This window comes from Fundulus heteroclitus, chromosome 12 (assembly GCF_011125445.2).
Source record: "Fundulus heteroclitus isolate FHET01 chromosome 12, MU-UCD_Fhet_4.1, whole genome shotgun sequence".
NCBI lineage: Eukaryota > Metazoa > Chordata > Actinopteri > Cyprinodontiformes > Fundulidae > Fundulus > Fundulus heteroclitus.
Genome location: NC_046372.1, coordinates 15,798,646 through 15,817,433, shown reverse-complemented (window position 1 = coordinate 15,817,433; position 18,788 = coordinate 15,798,646). Strand labels below are relative to the sequence as shown.

The 18,788-nt window shown below is 40.1% G+C and overlaps 2 protein-coding genes across 5 annotated transcripts; one reads left to right on the top strand and one right to left on the bottom strand.

Annotated features, from left to right (window-relative positions):
* Positions 1–34: 34 nt before the first annotated feature.
* zgc:152968 (EloA-BP1 and REX1_like domain-containing protein) lies at positions 35–10,424 on the bottom strand. 4 transcript variants are annotated; one of them, XM_012878454.3, is made up of 16 exons: positions 10,233–10,424; positions 6,007–7,352; positions 5,840–5,938; positions 5,509–5,755; positions 4,954–5,270; positions 3,560–3,703; positions 3,361–3,472; positions 3,206–3,271; positions 2,989–3,129; positions 2,771–2,884; positions 2,612–2,685; positions 2,421–2,525; positions 2,212–2,327; positions 1,161–1,299; positions 518–638; positions 35–328 (listed from the first exon to the last, which is right to left on the bottom strand). In XM_012878454.3, the coding sequence occupies exons 1-16, from the start codon at positions 10,372–10,374 to the stop codon at positions 240–242; spliced, it is 3,372 nt and encodes a 1,123-aa protein (XP_012733908.2). In that variant the 5' UTR covers positions 10,375–10,424; the 3' UTR covers positions 35–239. The 4 variants fall into 4 exon arrangements, with proteins under 4 accessions (XP_012733908.2, XP_021180180.2, XP_021180179.2 ...); XM_021324505.2 differs by having other exon boundaries at positions 2,989–3,126; XM_021324504.2 differs by having other exon boundaries at positions 5,509–5,752.
* Positions 10,425–11,603: 1,179 nt separating this feature from the next.
* Positions 11,604–18,726, top strand: poli (polymerase (DNA directed) iota). The gene is made up of 10 exons (XM_012878456.3): positions 11,604–11,839; positions 11,926–12,042; positions 12,113–12,277; positions 13,035–13,181; positions 13,359–13,595; positions 14,064–14,242; positions 15,506–15,597; positions 15,694–15,827; positions 17,414–17,634; positions 17,810–18,726. Exons 1-10 carry the CDS (start codon positions 11,734–11,736, stop codon positions 18,506–18,508), a joined length of 2,097 nt encoding a protein of 698 aa, XP_012733910.2. The 5' UTR covers positions 11,604–11,733; the 3' UTR covers positions 18,509–18,726.
* Positions 18,727–18,788: the final 62 nt, after the last annotated feature.

The following is an 18,788-nucleotide window of genomic DNA, read 5'->3' as shown; positions in this document are numbered from 1 at the left end:
TTAAGGCGGGAAAAAAAAAAAGATAAATAACTTCATTTCATGCTTTTATTTTGGAAATATTTATAACAGCTCTATCCTTGAGCCTCATAAATATTAATATCGACATGGTAAATGGGCTCAACTAAAACGTCCATCAAAAAAAAAAAAAAAAAAAAAAACTAAATTAAATTAAAATAAACAGCCCTTCATGTCTTTAATCAACATACATATGTTTCATTTATAATTAGTATGTCAGCTCCTCATTTCTTCAGCTTCCCATCTTCTTTCATCTTCCACAGCATAAGCTCCAAGCAGGCGGCTGCATCTTCTGCAGTGTCGTGGCCACAAACTGGGAGAAACAGTTGTACATGGATTTAACACAAGCAAATGCAAACGTTAGCAACGGTGTGTTGCAGGTATAAAAATACACTCCATTTATTTATTAGTTTATATTTGCTGCATCTTTTATAGTGACCGTTGCTATAACTGCTTGAGATTACAATAAAATTCAACAGTGGCTTGTAAAGTGGCGACCCACCACTCTCTTGAATAATCCTCCTGAGGTATTCAGCTGTGAGGCTGTTGAGGCTCAGCTTGTTAGGTGGACCTAGACGATGGGGGAAGACCACTGACGTGTCTACCACCACCCCATGAAGCAGCTACAGCAGAGAAGAAAACATTGGAGACTCCCGTCAAACCCTTCGTAGCTTAATTTATAGTCCACACTTGAACCCCTGATAGTAAAGCGTGCATAGGTTAATAGAAAATAAAAAAATAATAAAAAAAAAAGGTTGTGCGTGCCTCATTGGGAGTAAAATATGGTGCTGGTTGGTGTTACTAATTTGATTTTGCTCTATACAATAACGTTTTGGTTTATTAAAAGCTTCATTAAAAACAAACAGCTATGAACACAGTTTAAACAGTGAGATAATGGAACAATATGAACTACGGTAAACGATAGGGGACATTTAGAGGCCAAAAGTGTTTAACAGTTCAAGATTCCTCTTACAACCTAATTGTCTAAAGAACAAACACACACACACACACACACACACACACACACACACACACACACACACACACACACACACACACACACACACACACACACACACACACACACACACACACACACACACACACACTTGGAATATCAATGAAATAAGCTTTCCAACAGTCACCTTAAGTAAACAAAGGTCTGTTTCCAGGCCGTGTCCAACCAGAATAGTGTCGGCACTGATGAAGCTCAACAAAGTGTCCTGGACCTCCCAGAGGGAGGTGTGGTTACCTTTCACATCGTCCTCACTGATGCCTGAAAACCTACAGACATTTTGAAAATGAAAATGAAAAAAAGTGCAATAGGAAATGTGTGGAAAAGAAAAGCTGGTCTGAGTTATTTGTTTGTTTCTGCTGTCTAAGGTTGTTTTTTTTGACAAATTTTTGTACGCTCAAGTTAGACAGGAGTTGCATACTTTTATGTGCCATAAAACTGGCCTAAATATAAGCCTATATAAATATAACTTTTCTGGGACCGTTTACCTAGCAGTTGTCAGTTATTTCAACAACTAGAAGGTAGTTTGTTACATACTTGATGTAAGCATGTAACAAATAAAGACCACCCAGAGACTGCTGTGGTGAAAGATTCAATTAATTTGATAGGTTACCATAACTTAGGTAATTTATTACTCACAAATCCTCGTTAAGATGTTACTACAAAATGAGCACAATGTGTGCAACTTACACTTCCTGCCAAGTTGCAAAGCAATCTTCATTTTACCACATACAATACTAGCAATTTGGAGTGTCCTGGCAGGAAGTTGGTGGAACTGAAGGGAGCGAAAGATTAATGTTACGGAAACGACGCCTTCCAAACCTTTAAAAGACGAGGATCTTATCACCAAAGATAAAACCTCAGAGAACAAGTGGAAACATGTAAAGAGCGGGTCAGCAATTAAAAGAAGGGCTTAGCTACTGCATTTCCAAGATTTTTTTCATCAATTAAGAAGCATGAAAATAATGTTTAACATGCAAATAATAATACAGACATTTCTTCAAAACCTATACTGCTGTATCATCCCTTGTGAGTTGTCCATATTACTTCCTATAAGAAACAAACTGAAAGAAAAATAAATCTAAATCTCCAAGGGCTCTAAATAATTTTGGGATTAACCAATGCTAAATTAGATCAACTACACTCACAGATTGGGGCGTGGACTCCATGGACATTATTACCTGGTGTTATAGTCGATGACCTCGTTATCAGGTCTGACAAATGTGTCGTAGACGACCTGAAGATCAGAGTTGATCACCGTCACTCTGGAGAGCTCCAGGCCTTGAACAGTGTAGCACTGGAGGCATTCACACAGCATCCGCGGTTTTAATCGGGTACGACACAAACAAACACTTTGGAAATCAACTCTCTTAAGAGGAAAAACAGTTACCATCTCACAATCCAAGGAATAAACTCCAGGACAGCTCACGTCTGAAGGACGTCTGGGTGACGTAGATACAAACCCATCCAGGCTGAGAAAATCGTGCACATGCAACTGGGTAAGAAAAGAATAAAACCATCAATATATTATCTATAAATGTGTGCAAATTATTTTAACCATCCACAAACTTGATTCTTCACCTTAAACATCTGACATCCGGGAGCTCCCATGACTCCCTGACAGCAGCTGTAGCGAGTTTCCACCCCACCTGGAACTAGTTGATGTTTCACTTTGCTTAATAAAGTGATTCAAACCCCAACCTGGAGAAACTGATCATGAAAATTTAACTGCTTGCTGACCTTTTTTCGTAACGCCTTTCCCATAGTGGTAGTTGCACTCCTCTTTTCTGAGGTGTTTGCCTGTTTGATCCACAGAGTACGTTGCCCCACACCGACAGCAGATCCTTTTAAGAGCTTTTTAAAATCGACAAAAAGATGATTAGACATACAGATCCATGATTTGGGTGCGCCCTCTAGTGGCCCGGCGTAGGGATGGCAGGTCGGATGGTTTTACTTACGGTCTGTGCTCGCTTTCTTCTCAGAGAACAGAACAGCAGAACCAGGTTTTTCTGGGTGCTGCACAGGATAGTTGTTTTCTATCATTTGTTCGTCAGTCAAAGTATAACCCTTGAAAATTTCATACAACACCGTGTCACCTGCTGAAAAAGACAAGACACTCAGAAGCAGCCAGGATATTTAAATTCTGCCGAACAAATTAATAAATAAAATGCTCACCATTTTCTTTGATCTTTCTTTGCTGAAATGGGATGTTGCCTTTTGGCCTTTGGACCCGTTTTTCACCTGGTTTAAAAAAAACAAAACCATTAGAACATTCCTGACACCTAGTCGAGGTAAATACCAAGATTTCATTATTAATGTCTTTTCCCTACTTTTCGCTGTAGCACTTTGGCTCTTCAGTCTTTTGAGGACGTTCACTGAAACACTCAGATATTTTAGTTTGTTCGTACTGCGATTGTAAACGTTCTTCTCTTCCGCAAGGGCCTGGCATCAGTGACATGGGGACAAAGGTTTAATACTGAGAACCATGTGTCGGTAAAGGCACGTCTGGAAGAAAGAGGACATGCTTACCTTCTCAAAAGCTTCATTAACATCAGCCGTCGTTTTAAGAAACTCCTGTGTGAACATGTTCAGGTAACGCTGACGGACATCGTGGGGCACTTTGTCCCTTCCTGCTTCACTTTGCTGCTTCAGCTTACGTCTGACAGGCAGCGGCTGAAACACAATACTTACGGCGCTGTGAGAAACATTCACGTTTCTTTGGTTTATACTCATTAGTCGCACTTAAAATTGCTCAGATCAAACCCGTCCCACTGTCAAAGAACCTAAATAAGCAAAACGCTACTTTAAAGAAATTAAACACACAAAAAAAATAAATCCAACCCAACTTGGCTCTGTGTGGAAAAACATAATATCAATTGACCCTGTAGCTCAAGATTGAGGTTAACCAGATTTTTATTTTTTTTAAATGGAGTTACTTTTCAATACTCACGTCCCTTCCATGGCTGCAGAATAAAAACATACAGAATAGTTTTGTGTGAACTCCAATAGAACAGATTAAACACTAAGACTAAAAAGTTCTCAGAAAGCAACACATCGTGCCTTAATCTGAAGAAACACAAGACAGAAGAGGGACAAAGTAACGATTTATCAGTCTTTGGGAGCCATTATCCACAGAGGAAGAAAACAAGGAACAGTGGTGGATACGGTTGCTCATTTAGGGAGGAGTTTCACAAAGGAACTCAGAATATCTAATGTGACGAAGGCCCTGCTTCCTATTGTCATAGTCAGGGCCGATTCAACAAGAATGCAGCAAAAATTACATCAACGTCAGCGTTCCAAGGCAGAAACCACAGCTGACCAGGAACAGAGACGCTTCCGCCAAAACATCTCCCCAAATGATCCAAGACATTTGAGAAAATGTTTAGTGGGCTGATGAGACGAAATTTAAAACCAGCTGCTTCTGGCATGTGGCCGTTATAACGTTTCAATCAAAGACGGAAGTGGTGCAGCAGCACAGGGCTGCTTCAGGTCCAGAATGACTAGATGAGGCACCCATGAATTCTGCTCTCTAGTCCAGGAGGACTTGGGTTGAGCAGAAGGACGATGACCCAATCAAACCAGAAAATAAAAAAAAATAAATAACAGTTTGGGAGTGGCCCAAAGGTAAGCCAGTCTGGACCTGAATCTGTTTGAGATGCTGTTACGTGATCTTAAAAGCCGCCCATTCGTGCTGCTCTGGTTTTCTGATTTTTTTTATGTTTATCTTGAGTTGCAGACTCAACACGTCTCCAATATGTCTAAATTAAAACAACTCTGCAAAGTAGAGCGGACCACATTTCCTCCACCATAAAAAAAAAAAAAAAAAAAAAAAAAACTCATTGCTAGTTATTGTATAAGCAGTTAGCGGCCCAATTACTCATCTATAGGGCCAGGATGATTTTCTATATCTACATTTCTTCTACCTTAACGGCTGCCTGAGCAGCGGGCTGAGACGTTGTGGAAGGCCCGACTGCTGACTGCGAAGATGTCGATGCCAAAGCAGAGCCGAGCGCGGGACGTCGTGGTGGAGCTGGAATGAGCAAAGGCGCCGTTGGGCGGTATCTTGATGGGGCGGCGGCTGCAGCGTTGGGATGAACCTGAGTCACTGGAGTTAGCACCGGAGTGACTGCGGTGGAGCTGGAGGCGACGGAGATGGGGAAGCTGCCCTCGGGGAGGACCAGGTGCACATTGTTGCCCACTTCGATGACTGCCGTTCCCAAAGGGATGCAGTTCAAATAAGCTGTGGATCGAGCCAGAAAGACAGGTAGGTATCAGCCATTAAGGGAAAGATTCAATAACAAAGAACAAAAAAAACCAGACACTGCAAAAGCACAGCATGTTTATTTAAAGATGGAACTAGGGTCAAATATATCCAGCTAATGTTGCCTCTGGAATCGGACTGAGAACTAATTAAAATTTTATCATTTATATGAATATTTTTCATTTGAAAAAAAAAAAAAGTTTCCTCAGAAACTCACCATTTTGCACCGGAGAAGGCTGAATGTTTTTCGGAGTTGGAGTTGAAGCTGAAGGTAGGGTTTGTTTCTGACTCACAGGAGGAACTACATTCTGACCCGCTTTAAGGGGCGCGGTCACCATGAAGGCTCTCTGCTTCACCTGCTGGATCCTGGAAGTGACAGAAGCCCGGGAGTTCAATCTCACAGCCCCAGGTTCCCGCAGAGGCACCAAAATCTGAGGCTCAGGTCTTCTCTTGGTCAAGGGCTGCTGATTGGACAATAAAAATAAAGTAAAAAAAAAAAGGGTAAACAAGTAACAACGGTATTAAAGTAAGGTGTTTGGAGCGTTTACCTCTGAATTCTTGGCTTCATGAGCCACCCTCTTTTTCCCTCTTAGAGATGGAGCTGTAGGGTTTACCTCAGGTTTCTGCACGTCTGGGTCAGTCCTGACCTGAAACATGAAGCATAGATGAGCACATCTTTACGTTTTAAAAGAAAGGCTCATTTCTATTCACTTACAGATGTGCTACATTCCTCCTCCTCCTCCCCTTCCTTGCCGTTTGCCTCCATGAAGATCCTGTAGCATTCCTCCATTGGGTCACTATCAGAAAGCTCTATCTCTGAGTAATTAATCTCATTTTCCCCCTCCTTCTCCTCATCATCATCATCATCCTCCTTCTCAGAGCTGGAGCTGATCATTATCACTTCATCATCTTCTTGCAGCAGCGGCCGTTTTGTGGTTTCAGATGATTCAGTTCTGCCAGGTGGATTTACAGATGTGACATTTTGAGTTTGGCAGTCGCTTTGTCCTGCCTCTGCTCGTCTCTGGCTCATGAAAGCTTTGGTGCTCGTTTTTACGGCCACTTTTTCACCCTCTGGTATTACCTGCTCCGTTATGGAGGCTTGCTTGGGAGCAGGTCGTTTGAGTTGAGAGGCGGGATGTGGTTGTGGACTACTCAAGTGATACGGTTGCTCTGAGATGGTGGAAAAATCTGCCGAGTCGGTGGGTTTTTTCACCCTCTCAGGGGATTTAAAACCAGCGTTCTCACATCGTCTTCGAAGCTCTTCTAAACATCCAGTTAAGTTGGCTACACTCCTATCCTCATTTCTGTTAACTTTCGTTTTCTTAAAATTAGACAAGACTGGGTCGTTCTCCGTTGGGTCGGACGGGACTTTTCTTGCATTATCCTTTGAAGCGGATGAAGACGCAGCATTTGCCGCCTCAGTTTTCATCTTGGGTGGAGAATCGAGAAAATGTTTCCCTTTCTTGATCTCCTTCGCGTCTCTCTGTGCATCCTGGGCGGACTTGCCTGATAAGTCGGCAGTGTTTTGGGTTTGATCGCTGGTTTTGTCTGGTGACAAAGAAACGTCAATAACCAGGACACCTTCCTCGATAGAGTCTTCAAGGATTTCTGGAGATGGAGGTCGGTACATCTGGGCTTGACGGGTAGACGGCCTTTCACCAGATCGAACACCCCCGGAGCTCCTCCCGTCTTGTTGGGTTTTCCCTTTGCGTTCCTTGGCCGATGAGCTGTAGGACTGCAAGGCAGCGGTAAAGTTGGACAGCGGGTCGTACTCTAAATCAGTCCTTGGCTTCGAGTTGCCCACCACATACTTCTTAGCTTGCACATGCGAGTTGTGGTCTTTGCTTGAACAAAGTCCGTAGGAGACACCGGTGTCGCGCTTCGTTCCGAGCGTATTGGCGCTTCTTTCCGCCTGGTTGGTCTGATAGCACGAGAGCCGCCGTTGCTCCTGCTCCACTTCGTGCTTCGCAGTTTCGATCTGCTTTTCGAGTCGTTCCAGCTCATGCAGGGAGTTCTCACTTACTGATGTAAAACTGCCATCATACTGATCCCCCGTTTGCCCTGGAGGAAAGAAAAAAAAAAAAAAAAAGGGAGACGTCAAGAGTTTTGATGAAAAATTTGGGGATTACCAGCTTTAATTCTTGTATCAAACTTATCTTACTTCAGAATCACTTTATACAACTTAAAAAAAATAAAAAATAACTAAATTATAACCCACCAATGACGAAACACATCCAGTAATATTTAGATTGCACCAAACGAATAGCTCCATGCAGACACTTGTAAGGACAAATGCTGCACCATTTGGTTGTGTGCCAAGAGATGAAGGAATTTACTCATTTTAAAAAGGACGTGAGGGTTTGGAGCAGGACAGAAAGACAGCGGTGAGGTGTGTGGTAGGAGAGACAGATTATTTTATGGTGGAGTGAGATTACATCAGGGATCAGTTCTGACCCCCTTTCCTTTTTATAATGTATATAAAAACACCCTGACAGATGAGGTCAGAGGTCCCATGGTCTGGGCTGAAGAGAATTTAGATTAAAATCCAACTATCCTAAGCAATAGGTGGACCACCAGGAAAGTGGTGGAGAGCATAGGCAGGCTATGTGAACGAAGAAGAGCTTTGAGTGTGATTTATTACAGAAGGATGCATAAGAGGGGTGAAAAGGTTCCAGGAGACTGGGGAAACCTGTTATGATAATTGATCAGAGGACGATGGTGTTGACTAAAAAAAAAGGACTGGAGGCAGATACGGAGGTGGCAGAGAGGAAGATGATGATATTTGCTTTAACAATGACCAAATTGGACTGGGTTAGAACCGTGTGCGGCTCCAGTTGAGCAGTTTGGAAATGTTCATGCAGAGAGGAGACAGCGCATGTATTAGACAAATGATGGTGGTGTGAAAATGTGGCAGGCGTTGAGGAGGAAAATCTGAAGAGGACAGAGAAGGTTTGGGTCGTAATGGGGAGGAAATGCAGTGGGTTTCCTGCCTTGACATCAAAAAACAAACATGCAACGTTTGCTAAACCTTAATGGGGGGCAAGATACTACTGGTACTGCAGGCTTTTGTCAATGAATATAAGATTGAGCTCTTCGGTTTTGTTCATTAATGTGTCCATAACCAGCTCCTGTCCACTGGTAGTGACGCTGCAGGTCTATGCATCTTCCAAAGAACCTCTGAACGCGTGTGGCATTTTAAATTCATAGATATACCAGGTTATTATACATTTAACCAACTGGTGATCTATGCTAGCAAGCTGAGACAGGGTCACAACTAGATTACGCAATAAGTACATTAAAAAGAAATTTGGTAAGATCAAGACAGAAATGGTTCACCACATACAAGAATTAAAACTTGGGGAAAAAGAAGTACATCAACCCTAATACTTTCCTTAAATCCTACAGAAGTATTATTACCAGCAAATTATAACTCCTCCTACAACAGAAAATGCACAAAGATTTTGTTTAAAAAAGCCACACTTTATGCAATCTTTCATTTATTGTAAATAGAACCACATCTATCCAGTAACTTTTACCAATAAGTAGACATTGGTTCACCCAAATCTACTTTTGAATAATGTGATTAGTTATTACCCAATTGAGATGCATTTTAAAGAAAATGTTCCTATTCTTGCTGAGAGAAGACTAATTATTTTTTTCTTCCATTTTTAAAGAAATCCTTTTTTAATCCCAAAAATTTGATGTCTTTTAAAAAGAAAAATGTACAAAACCTAATTTGGATCTTGTTAAGATTACGGGTCAGTCCCTACATCCATTTCACCACGGCCAGTCTCATCCAGGATCGAGGATTTGGCAGCAAGGGAAGAAGCAATTATCAGGGACCAAACACTTATAAGATACATATATTTATTTCAATTTGGATCCAAAAAGGGAGACAGCACTTACAAACTTTATCAGCGACCACATGTAGCCTATTTTACCCCGAAGTGTCTTTCACACGATTGTAAGCTGTTGTCTCCTCTTACAAACCCAAAACATGTCTTTAACACCTCAAGGACTCCCAAAGGGGTTAGACAACCCCCCCTGCAGACATTCAGTCTCCAGCAGACATCTGCTTCCTGACAGTTCAGCCATTAATTGTAATGTAGCCTGTTCCTGGGAGTTAACTAAGATAACATTAAGAGCCATGAGATAGTTTTGAAAACTGTTAACTTCTTCTGCAAACCCCCATATATATCTCCTGTACTGTTCTGCACCTGGCACCTTACTGGAGCTTGAATGAAGTCATTGTTTTTCAAATAGTCTGCAAAAACTCCCCTTCCCAAGTCATTGTTTTCAAGATTAAGATTTGTGCAACTTTAAAAATACACTATTATCATATAAATTATTATAGATTTTCTTAATCTACAGTTATTTACACCTCCTTTTGAAACGAACGCTCTGACTACTTTATTTTGTTCAATCAAAATATTGCATGATTTGTAACTTTAGTTTTTCCTCAAGTATTATTTTCTTGGCATACAAGTGATTTTGCTAAAAAAAAAAAAACTATTAGGTGGTATTAACCCCCAGCACCTTTCCAAAAATAAAAAGTACCCAAATTTTGAGATTATGTTACTGCAATAAAGATTATTTTATTTAAACAGCATTTACCAAAGGAGGAAAATGACTTGGCACTGGAATAATTACATATTGGCAATTTTTTTCCACCCTTTAGAACTTTTACCATCTAAGTTATAACTTCCTGAGCCCTAATAAACTTCATATAGATATTCAGAATGCAATTTAATCACAAAAGAAACTACATGGATGAACGCCGTTTTCTGTTTAAAAAAATAAAAACTGCAAATAAAATTTAAAGCAGGCGAAGATGCCACATAACTTGAACGCGTTTGCTTGATTTTTAAATGTACTACAAATCAAATTAGCAGTAGAAAAGTTAAGCTAACACAGCTGACAGCTAGCACCTCAATCACTGACCTGTTAAGTCCACCACGGCTGATTTAAGCAAGCCATCAAACGTTTCCCTCGATTCTGCGGCATGTTTGTACAAACAATGAGGCCTCTCGCAACGCCAAAAAGGGCAGTTTATGTGGATAAAAAGACCAGAGGATGGAAACATTGTGGAAAAAACGTTCAACTGGTTAAACTAAATTGACCGTGTGCCTTCGGTGGCCAACTGAACTCTAACCGTTCGTCGCAAACCCATTTATATAGACTTCGCGAGACCATCGCCGCGAGACATTTTGAAAGTGACCGGAAATTCATCATAAAACAGATAACTCCGTTTTTAGCCAAAAAAAAAACAACTAAAATGTATGTGGGGGGTGGGGTCCTTTTAATAAAGGTATATTTTTGAGATGCCATAATTTCGTAATGTCACTCCTACTTGATCAAATTCCCCAACCTTTAGTTTAGTTTGACTGGTATCACCTTAAAGTAAAAAGTATGTTTTTTTTTTGTTTGTTTTTTTGAAAATTTTTAAGAACGTAGTTATCTGATTTTGCAAATTGACTCTTCAGTTGTTCCGCTGAGTTTTATTGACAGTTAAACAGTTAAAATGCTTGCTTTCCTCCCTTTTTAGATATGGTATTCCGATCCGCATTAATTCCTCCATACAGTTAGATGGCAGTGTTGCATAAAACTGGAGCGGAGGATACCACGGCAACCGCCATGTTGTGAGTGGAAGATTCATCTTAATTTCAACCAAAAGTGGTGATCACTAAGACAAAAATGAACAGGATCTACAAATACAAATGAAATAGAACAACTAGTATAAAAAGTGTAATAAACTAATCTTCAATTACCAACCAAACTATACCAAAACCACTTAATTTAATTCAGGGTTAGTGTTCATAGTAATAATTATGTTTCGGTATTCATTTTTATTTGAAAATAATTATAATTTTACATATTATTATTATTATTATTATTATTATTATTATTATTATTATTATTATTATTATTATTATTATTATTATTGTTGTTGTTGTTGTTGTAAAAGAGAGAACCCCATATTAGGGGAAAATGACGCATTTAATCGCTGGGGGTGGTTTTATATTGATGATAGTTTAGGTGAGTAAAGATGTTCCTTATCTAAACAGTTTGAGATAAAAATATGTTTTACTTAAATTGGCAGTGTTCAATCACTGACAGTTTTAATGGTTAAATATTAAGTCTCGTCCTTTTATTTATTTTAATTTTTTCTTTAGCTTGTACTTAGACTATTTGATATTTTTTTAAAGATTTATTTATTTAAGTAATATTAATTATGTTGTTATTTATCTACAGCCCTATACACACTGCTAAACTTAAAACCTTTTGAATAGTTTTGCACACTGGCTTTTCTGTTGCCCCTCTCAATATGGCGGCAACGTTAACGTGCGATCCGAATACTCGTGCAGGCGTACACTTTGAACACCCCGGGTGTCACGTCTGGTGTTAGGAAGTAAACAAACTCACTTGGGTTTATCATTTGGAGATGGATAACAGCGACGGTGAGATGGAGGAAGACGAAAGCGAGTGGAAAGCGTGTTTCGTGGACTCAGCTGCAGTCTGTCCCTCCACCTCTGTAGCCGCTACTTCAGGTAAACTCAGAGGTCTGACGTAAACGACTGAAATTAACCTGCAGATATGATAAATATATTCTATATGATTGTTTTTTTCCCTGCAGGGTCAATTATCAAGACTCCTGAATCTGTACACAGAGTTATTCTCCATTTTGACCTTGACTGCTTTTATGCTCAGGTGGAAATGATCAGAAACCCAGCTTTAAGAGATGTCCCTCTAGGTAAACCACAAAACAATCTAAACTGAATTCTGCTCTGGGTTAAGATTAAGCCCCCTTCTCATATTATCAGGTATACAGCAGAAATACATCATAGTCACCTGTAACTACATGGCCAGGGAGCGGGGCGTCACCAAGCTGATGTCTGTTACTGATGCCAAGGAGAAGTGTCCTGAGCTGGTGCTGGTCAAAGGAGAAGACCTGACACACTACAGAGAAATGTCCTACAAAGTCACAGGTATGGCTGTGGAATGTTTCTCTTTCACTGTCATGGTTTAGAAAAAAAAAAAAAAAAAAAAAAAATCAAAAAGATGTGAAAAATGAAGTACACCACATGATTCAGAAGTCTGTAAAAGGACCGTAACGAGTAATAACTTGAAGCCCTACTTTGTATGACTTTATGACTTTTAGGGCTGAACGATAATTCAATAACAATATATATCGATCGATATATTGATGATTGAAAAAAGGGTCAGTAAAAAGTTCAATAGAATAACAGTTTTCCTTCCTTTTGCATTCATGTAGGTTAATATTACAGTCTTTACTTCCTCCCAACCAATCACAAACTCAGACCCAGGAACCAAGCTCCGCCCCTTCAGGGAGTTCAGAGAGCAAACTTGCAGTTTTGATAAATAGTTGGCTGAATAATTGGTTTGAATTCATTTTTTGTGTGTTTTGTATCTAAAAAAAGGTTGCTGAGCAACAGCATAAAATGGCCACGGCAGCACTTAAAATATGTTTTAAATTTGTTGATAAGTAGCGATATCGATCAATATGATTTCTATTTTATGAATAAAGTTTTTTCTATGTTGCCTAGCCCTACAAGCTAGCATAGATAAACAACATTGTGTGTTTTTCATAATCAGTTATGGAGAAGCAAAGTCTTTTGACTGTCGATAAACTGCTTTTAAAGTTTGTATTTTAAATAGTAAAACGGACAAGTATTTCACATTTCTTCGCTTACCGTGCCTGACTCCTTCTTGTTCACCTTCCAGAGGTCCTGATGTCTTATTGTCCGCTGGTCGAGAGGCTCGGATTTGATGAAAACTTTGTGGACGTCACAGAGATGGTTGAACAAAGGCTTGCTCGGACATCAGAGCCCAACAGCTTCTCGTTTAAAGGACATGTCTTCAATCATCTCAGTAGGTTCAACATGTGCTTCTGGTTTGTAGCAGAACATCTGGCTCACTGAAACCGACTTGTGAGAGAGCCGAGATGCGAAAAATTTGCCTTGCTGTTTCAGTTTCACACCTAAAAGCTCTCCTTCAGATTCGCCTGCAGACTCGCGTTTCTGCTTTTTTTTCCCCCCTCCTGCACAGGTGCAGATACCAAAGCCAGTCGCCACCCAAGGTTGGCCATGGGTTCGCACATTGCAGCAGAGCTCAGAGAAGCTATCCACAGCAAGCTCGGCTTGACCGGTTGTGCTGGCGTCGCCACAAACAAGCTGCTGGCCAAACTGGTTTCAGGCACCTTCAAACCGAATCAGCAAACGGTTTTGCTGCAGGAGAACATCGGCGACATCATGGGCTGTTTGAGTGGCCTCAGAAAAGTTCCCGGTACCCATGCTAAAACATTTCACAGCTAGACGTGTCCATTCAGACGGATAGAGAGATGTTCGTTTATGCTGGAACAGTTTGTATGGATCTCGTGTCGTACATAGCTATAAGTACGGTAATGTTTCTGTAATTATACCGTCTAGTTTGACAATGGTAGAGTCATCTGTCTGAACACAAGAATGAACTAAATCATGAGCTTTAGATTTTTTTGTAGTTCACAACCAATTTCAATTTAAGAGACTGCTGCAGCTAGGAGCTTCTAGTAAAAGAACCACATAAGGGTTTAGCTGAATAAGTGACTGGGTCATCAGCATACAAACTGGTTCTGTTGGTAGTTGCTGTCTTTCATTTCTGAATATAGGGAATAAAATGGGGACTAAGACAGATCCTTGGGGAACACCTTCAGTTTTTTGTTTTTTTTAACTGGTGTGGATGTCCTGTTTCTGTGTTTTCTGGATTGTCTTTCAGGCGTGGGCCACCAGACTGCCAGGAGACTTCAAGCTTTGGGATTAGTCAGTGTGAAAGACTTGCAGGTCTACCCACTGAGCGACTTGTCGAGGGAGTTTGGGGGTCCCACAGCTCAGCGCCTGAAGAATCTGGCCCTCGGCATTGATGACTCAGCCGTCACACCCACAGGTGCCCCTCAGGTAGGACTCAGGTGGTGCTAAATTCAATTCAACTCAATTCAATTTCATTTATATAGCGCCAATTCATGAAACATGTCATCTCGAGGCACTTTCCAAAGTCAGATTCAATCAGATTATACATATTGGTAAAAAAAAAAAAATCCTTTCTAAAATAACCCAGTTGATTGCATCAAAGTCTTGACAAGCAGCATTCACTACTCCTCCTGAAGAAGCGTAGAGCCACAGGGAGAGTCGTCTGCATTGTCCATGGCTGCAGCAATCCCTCATACTGAGCATGCATTAAGCGACAGTGGAAAGAAAAACTCCCCATTAACGGGAAGGAAAACCTCCAGTAGAACCAGGCTTTGTATGAACGGTCATCTGCCTCGACCCACTGGGGGTTAGAGAAGAAAATCTACTTCCGTAAGATAAAAATTGTGGTTAATTTAGGATACTCTGAGTATTTAATTAATCAAAAAATAACTTACTGATTTAGCTCTTCAGTCTCCTGAATATGGCTGATAATGTCATCTTTGTAAGTTGGAGAAAAGCCGAACTTGTAATTTTCACAATCATTCTTTTGTGACATTTACTGTTAACAGATTTTTTCCCTAATCGCACGCTACTGTAGAAAAGAAAAAAAGAAAAACTGTAAAAGAAATATGCAGGAAAACTGACTCACACAAGATTCACCCTCAGAATCAAAATGCTGTTGTGCTTTCAAACTGACGAGTGATTCTTACACTAAATAAATCTAATAAACGTGTCTGTATTATATTATTACCTAAACCCCTAAGCAGCACGTTTGAGGTTTGCAAAGTAGAATATTGTGATTCCAGGTTATTATAAATTAAAGTTAGTATATTTAGTGAAAACACTGTTGTCAACACACTGCAAAAATAAAACTAAAAATAAGAAAATTCTTCTTGAAATGAAAGTATTTTTCCTTGATTTGAGCAGGTAAATAGGACTATTTGCCAATGGAATAAGACTTCTGCACTTAAAATAGGAACAGTTCATCTCCATCATCTTATTTCAAATGTATTATATCTAATAATCTTACTTTAGGGGTAAAATACTCATTCCATTGGCAAATAATCTTATTTACCTGCTCAAATCAAGGGCAAATACATTCATTTTAAGAAAATGTCACTTATTTTCAGTTCTCTTTTTGCAGTGCACGTATTGTTTTTACCTGTCCTTGAGTGTTTTAAAAGGCACTTGAAATAAAATGTATTATTATTATTATTTTATTATAACACTGGTGTCCTTTTTATGTTCCAGTCTCTCAGTGATGAAGACTCGTTTAAAAAAATGTGTTCAGTGAAGGAAGTTGTGGAAAAGATTCAGGAGCTGCTGAGCAGTCTGGTGGGAAGGTCAGGACGGCTTTCATCACCTCATCACTGAATCTGTGAGGAGGATCGCAGGAATAAAACTTCTCCTCAAATTGTGTTTTGTTTTGTGAAACCCAGGATGCACACTGATGGCCGGCAGCCTCAAACCTTCCGGCTTACAATACGAAGGTACTCGGCGACCAACAAGTGGTTTAGCCGGGAGAGCCGCCAGTGCCCGATCCCAGGCAGCGTTGGTCAGAAGATCATTTCAGGTAATAAAATACTCAGGTCTCTTTGAAGCTTGCACATGATTGATAAATGTCACAGCTCTGGCAGGGATTGAATTTACTTAAAAAATTATAATAATAAAAAAAAATAATAGAATAAATCCTGATTTTTTTTCATCTGTTCGTTTAAAAGAAAGTTCTTCTCTTTCATCTGAGCCACATTAAGACCAATATATTTCAATACACCTTTTCTCTGACACAGTTAAACCTTTAAAGTGTGATTAAGTAACAAATTATGTTTATTTAAAGAGTTTTAGTACCTCAGTTATAAAATCTAAAATATAGTTTCTCTTTTATATAGTCCTGTGGAAAAGTATCTCTCACCTTACATATTTCTTCTCTGTTTTTTTCCCCCTTCAGATCATTAAAGAATTTCAGAAATATCACACAAAAAATAACTTGACCAAATACACAAAATCTTTTTCAAATTATTATGTAATTATTAATTATTAAAAATGAATTATATTAATTATAAAAAGATGATCCAAACTATCCAGGCTCTTTTTGAAAAAGTAATTGTCCCTTTAAACGTAATAAGTTGTTGTGCCACACTTGGTTGTAACAGTTATTAATAATTTGCCATATCTCCCATTCAGCCCCTCCCATCATTTCGAACAAATCTTGACCAACCCTGCTTTGCAGAATAGTTTTAATTCAGCCACAATAAATGATTTGAATCAGGAATTAACCGGTTTATGTATCCAAGATGAAAGGTATTGCGGACTTTGTTTCTCGTCTGTTCTTTAATCACTTTATGATTGGAGCATGATGTGCTGGTTTTTGATATTTTCCAGCCTTCTTCGTATTGTCAGACAGATTTTTACTAAAATTATTTCTTGAGTATATTTTGTGTAGGAGCTAATTAGCAAAGGCTTGTTGTGTTAAATTTCACCAAAATAATGTGGTTCATCACAGGTAATTCATGACTGAAAAACAGAGGCAATGAGAATTTCACTCAGAGTCAAGTTGCTTTGGATAACTCTTGTTCTCATATTAAATAAAATCATTATTTAGAAACTGTTTCTTTGAGTTTACTCAGATTATCTTTATTAAATATCCAACTCTTTTTGATGGCCTGAAACATTTAAAGCAAAAACAGAAGAAATGTGTGGGGAAGGAATTACTTTTTCACAACATTGAATCTGATCAGACATAAAATCCTCTCTGCATAAAGTCATTATATTTAATAATAATGCACCAATCTGTAAGCCTTACATCTAACTGTACCAATTTTTCCTTCGCAGTTCTGAGCTCTTTTTGGCAGATTTAACCGTTTTTATGCCATAAAACAAAAAAAAAACCTGTAAAATTTGAACACCCTAAAACTACAATCAAGGAACCTGTTGCATTTCCCCCCTTTTTCTGGTCAAAGCTTGTTGCACTTAATTGTTAAATTGAAACAAACTTAAAAAAAAAATGAGTTTGCATGTCGTTTAAAAGAAAATCTTAATCAGTATGCGAGACCTCAAAAGTGAAGCGAGAATCCTGATTGGTGCATCTTTAGTTAAGGTTATTTTAGAAGTCTTATTGAAACATACACATGATCGTAATTCTCTGTTTTCTACCAACAGGGAGCCCTGAAGACGCTGCGTCCCTGCTGGTCCCGTTGGCCATGAAGCTCTTTCATAAGATGGTGGAGTGCGGCGCTGCATTTCACCTCACACTCATCAACGTCTGCTTCAGCAACCTGCAGAGCAGAGGGCCCGCTGTGAGCGGGAAGGGCGCCATAACGTCGTTCTTCACGCAGAGCGCGTCACCCAGGAAGTCCCAGATATCATCCTCACAAAACCGGGTAATCCTGCCGTTTGACGTAAGCTTATGTGTGGTTCTGAATCTTTGAAGGTATGACATGTGGACAACCTGATATTTGGATAAATGTTTTCCTGGCTAGGCCCAGAGAAACAAAATACGCACTTGTTATCAAAATGCTCCCGCATAACGCCGGCTGGATATTTTGTCTTTTTTAGGATAGCTCAACCCAGAATGCTGACGGTTGCCTCCTGGGCCGTCAGGTCAGCGCATGCAGCAGGATTGCTCCACCGAAAAGTCGAGTCACGTCAAAAGGCGCTTGTAGCTCTGAGGAACCATTGCATGGCTCCAAATGGGAACAAAGCTGCGTTTGTGCTGTTGAGGAAAACCACGACGAAGCGTCCTGCAGCACCGAGAGAATCGATCTGGACGAATCCAGAGCGCCGCCGAACGTCGACCCGGAGGTGTTTAAGCTCCTGCCAGAAGAAATCCGGAAGGAACTTTTATCTCCTGCTTATTCAAAGTCCCCGCCCGGTCAATCAGCCTCCGGGGCTCCCCGCATGTCTGAAAACGAGCTTTGGGAAAACGATTCAGCGGCGAAAGCCAGCGTGAAACGCCGGCGGTCTGCGGGAATAAACGCGATTGACGGAGGAGACGTCACGGAGCAGGAGGAATTATCGCCGCCCCGGTCATCTGACTGTGACTTCCCGGGAAACGTGGACCCCGAGGTGTTTTCTGAGCTTCCACCCGACGTTCAGAAGGAGCTCCTGTTGGAATGGAGGCAGCAGAAGCCGGTTCTTAAGGCTCCTTCATCCAGGAAACCGGGGAAAGGCTCTGCCGCCAAGGGCAGAGACAGAAAGGCTGAAGGAAGAAGCGGCCAGTCGAACAATCTGTTCAAGTATTTCAAACCCGCTTAGAGAAAAACTGCTGGGGTTAGTAACAAAGATGTTATTTTTCTAACGATGTGCCGTTCCTACTGTTAGGTTCCATGATGATGAGAACAATAAAAGAAAAAAACAATAGAAATGTCTAACAGCGCTTTATAATGGAGCCTGAAAACTATGTTGGACTGATGTTCAATATAGGGTTGGGCGATATGGCTTTAAAATAAAATCTCCAATTTTACTTTGCCAAATCCGATTAATCGATTTCTTTTTTCCTCCTTTTCTTTTAATAAAAAGAAATGAAAGAAATTAA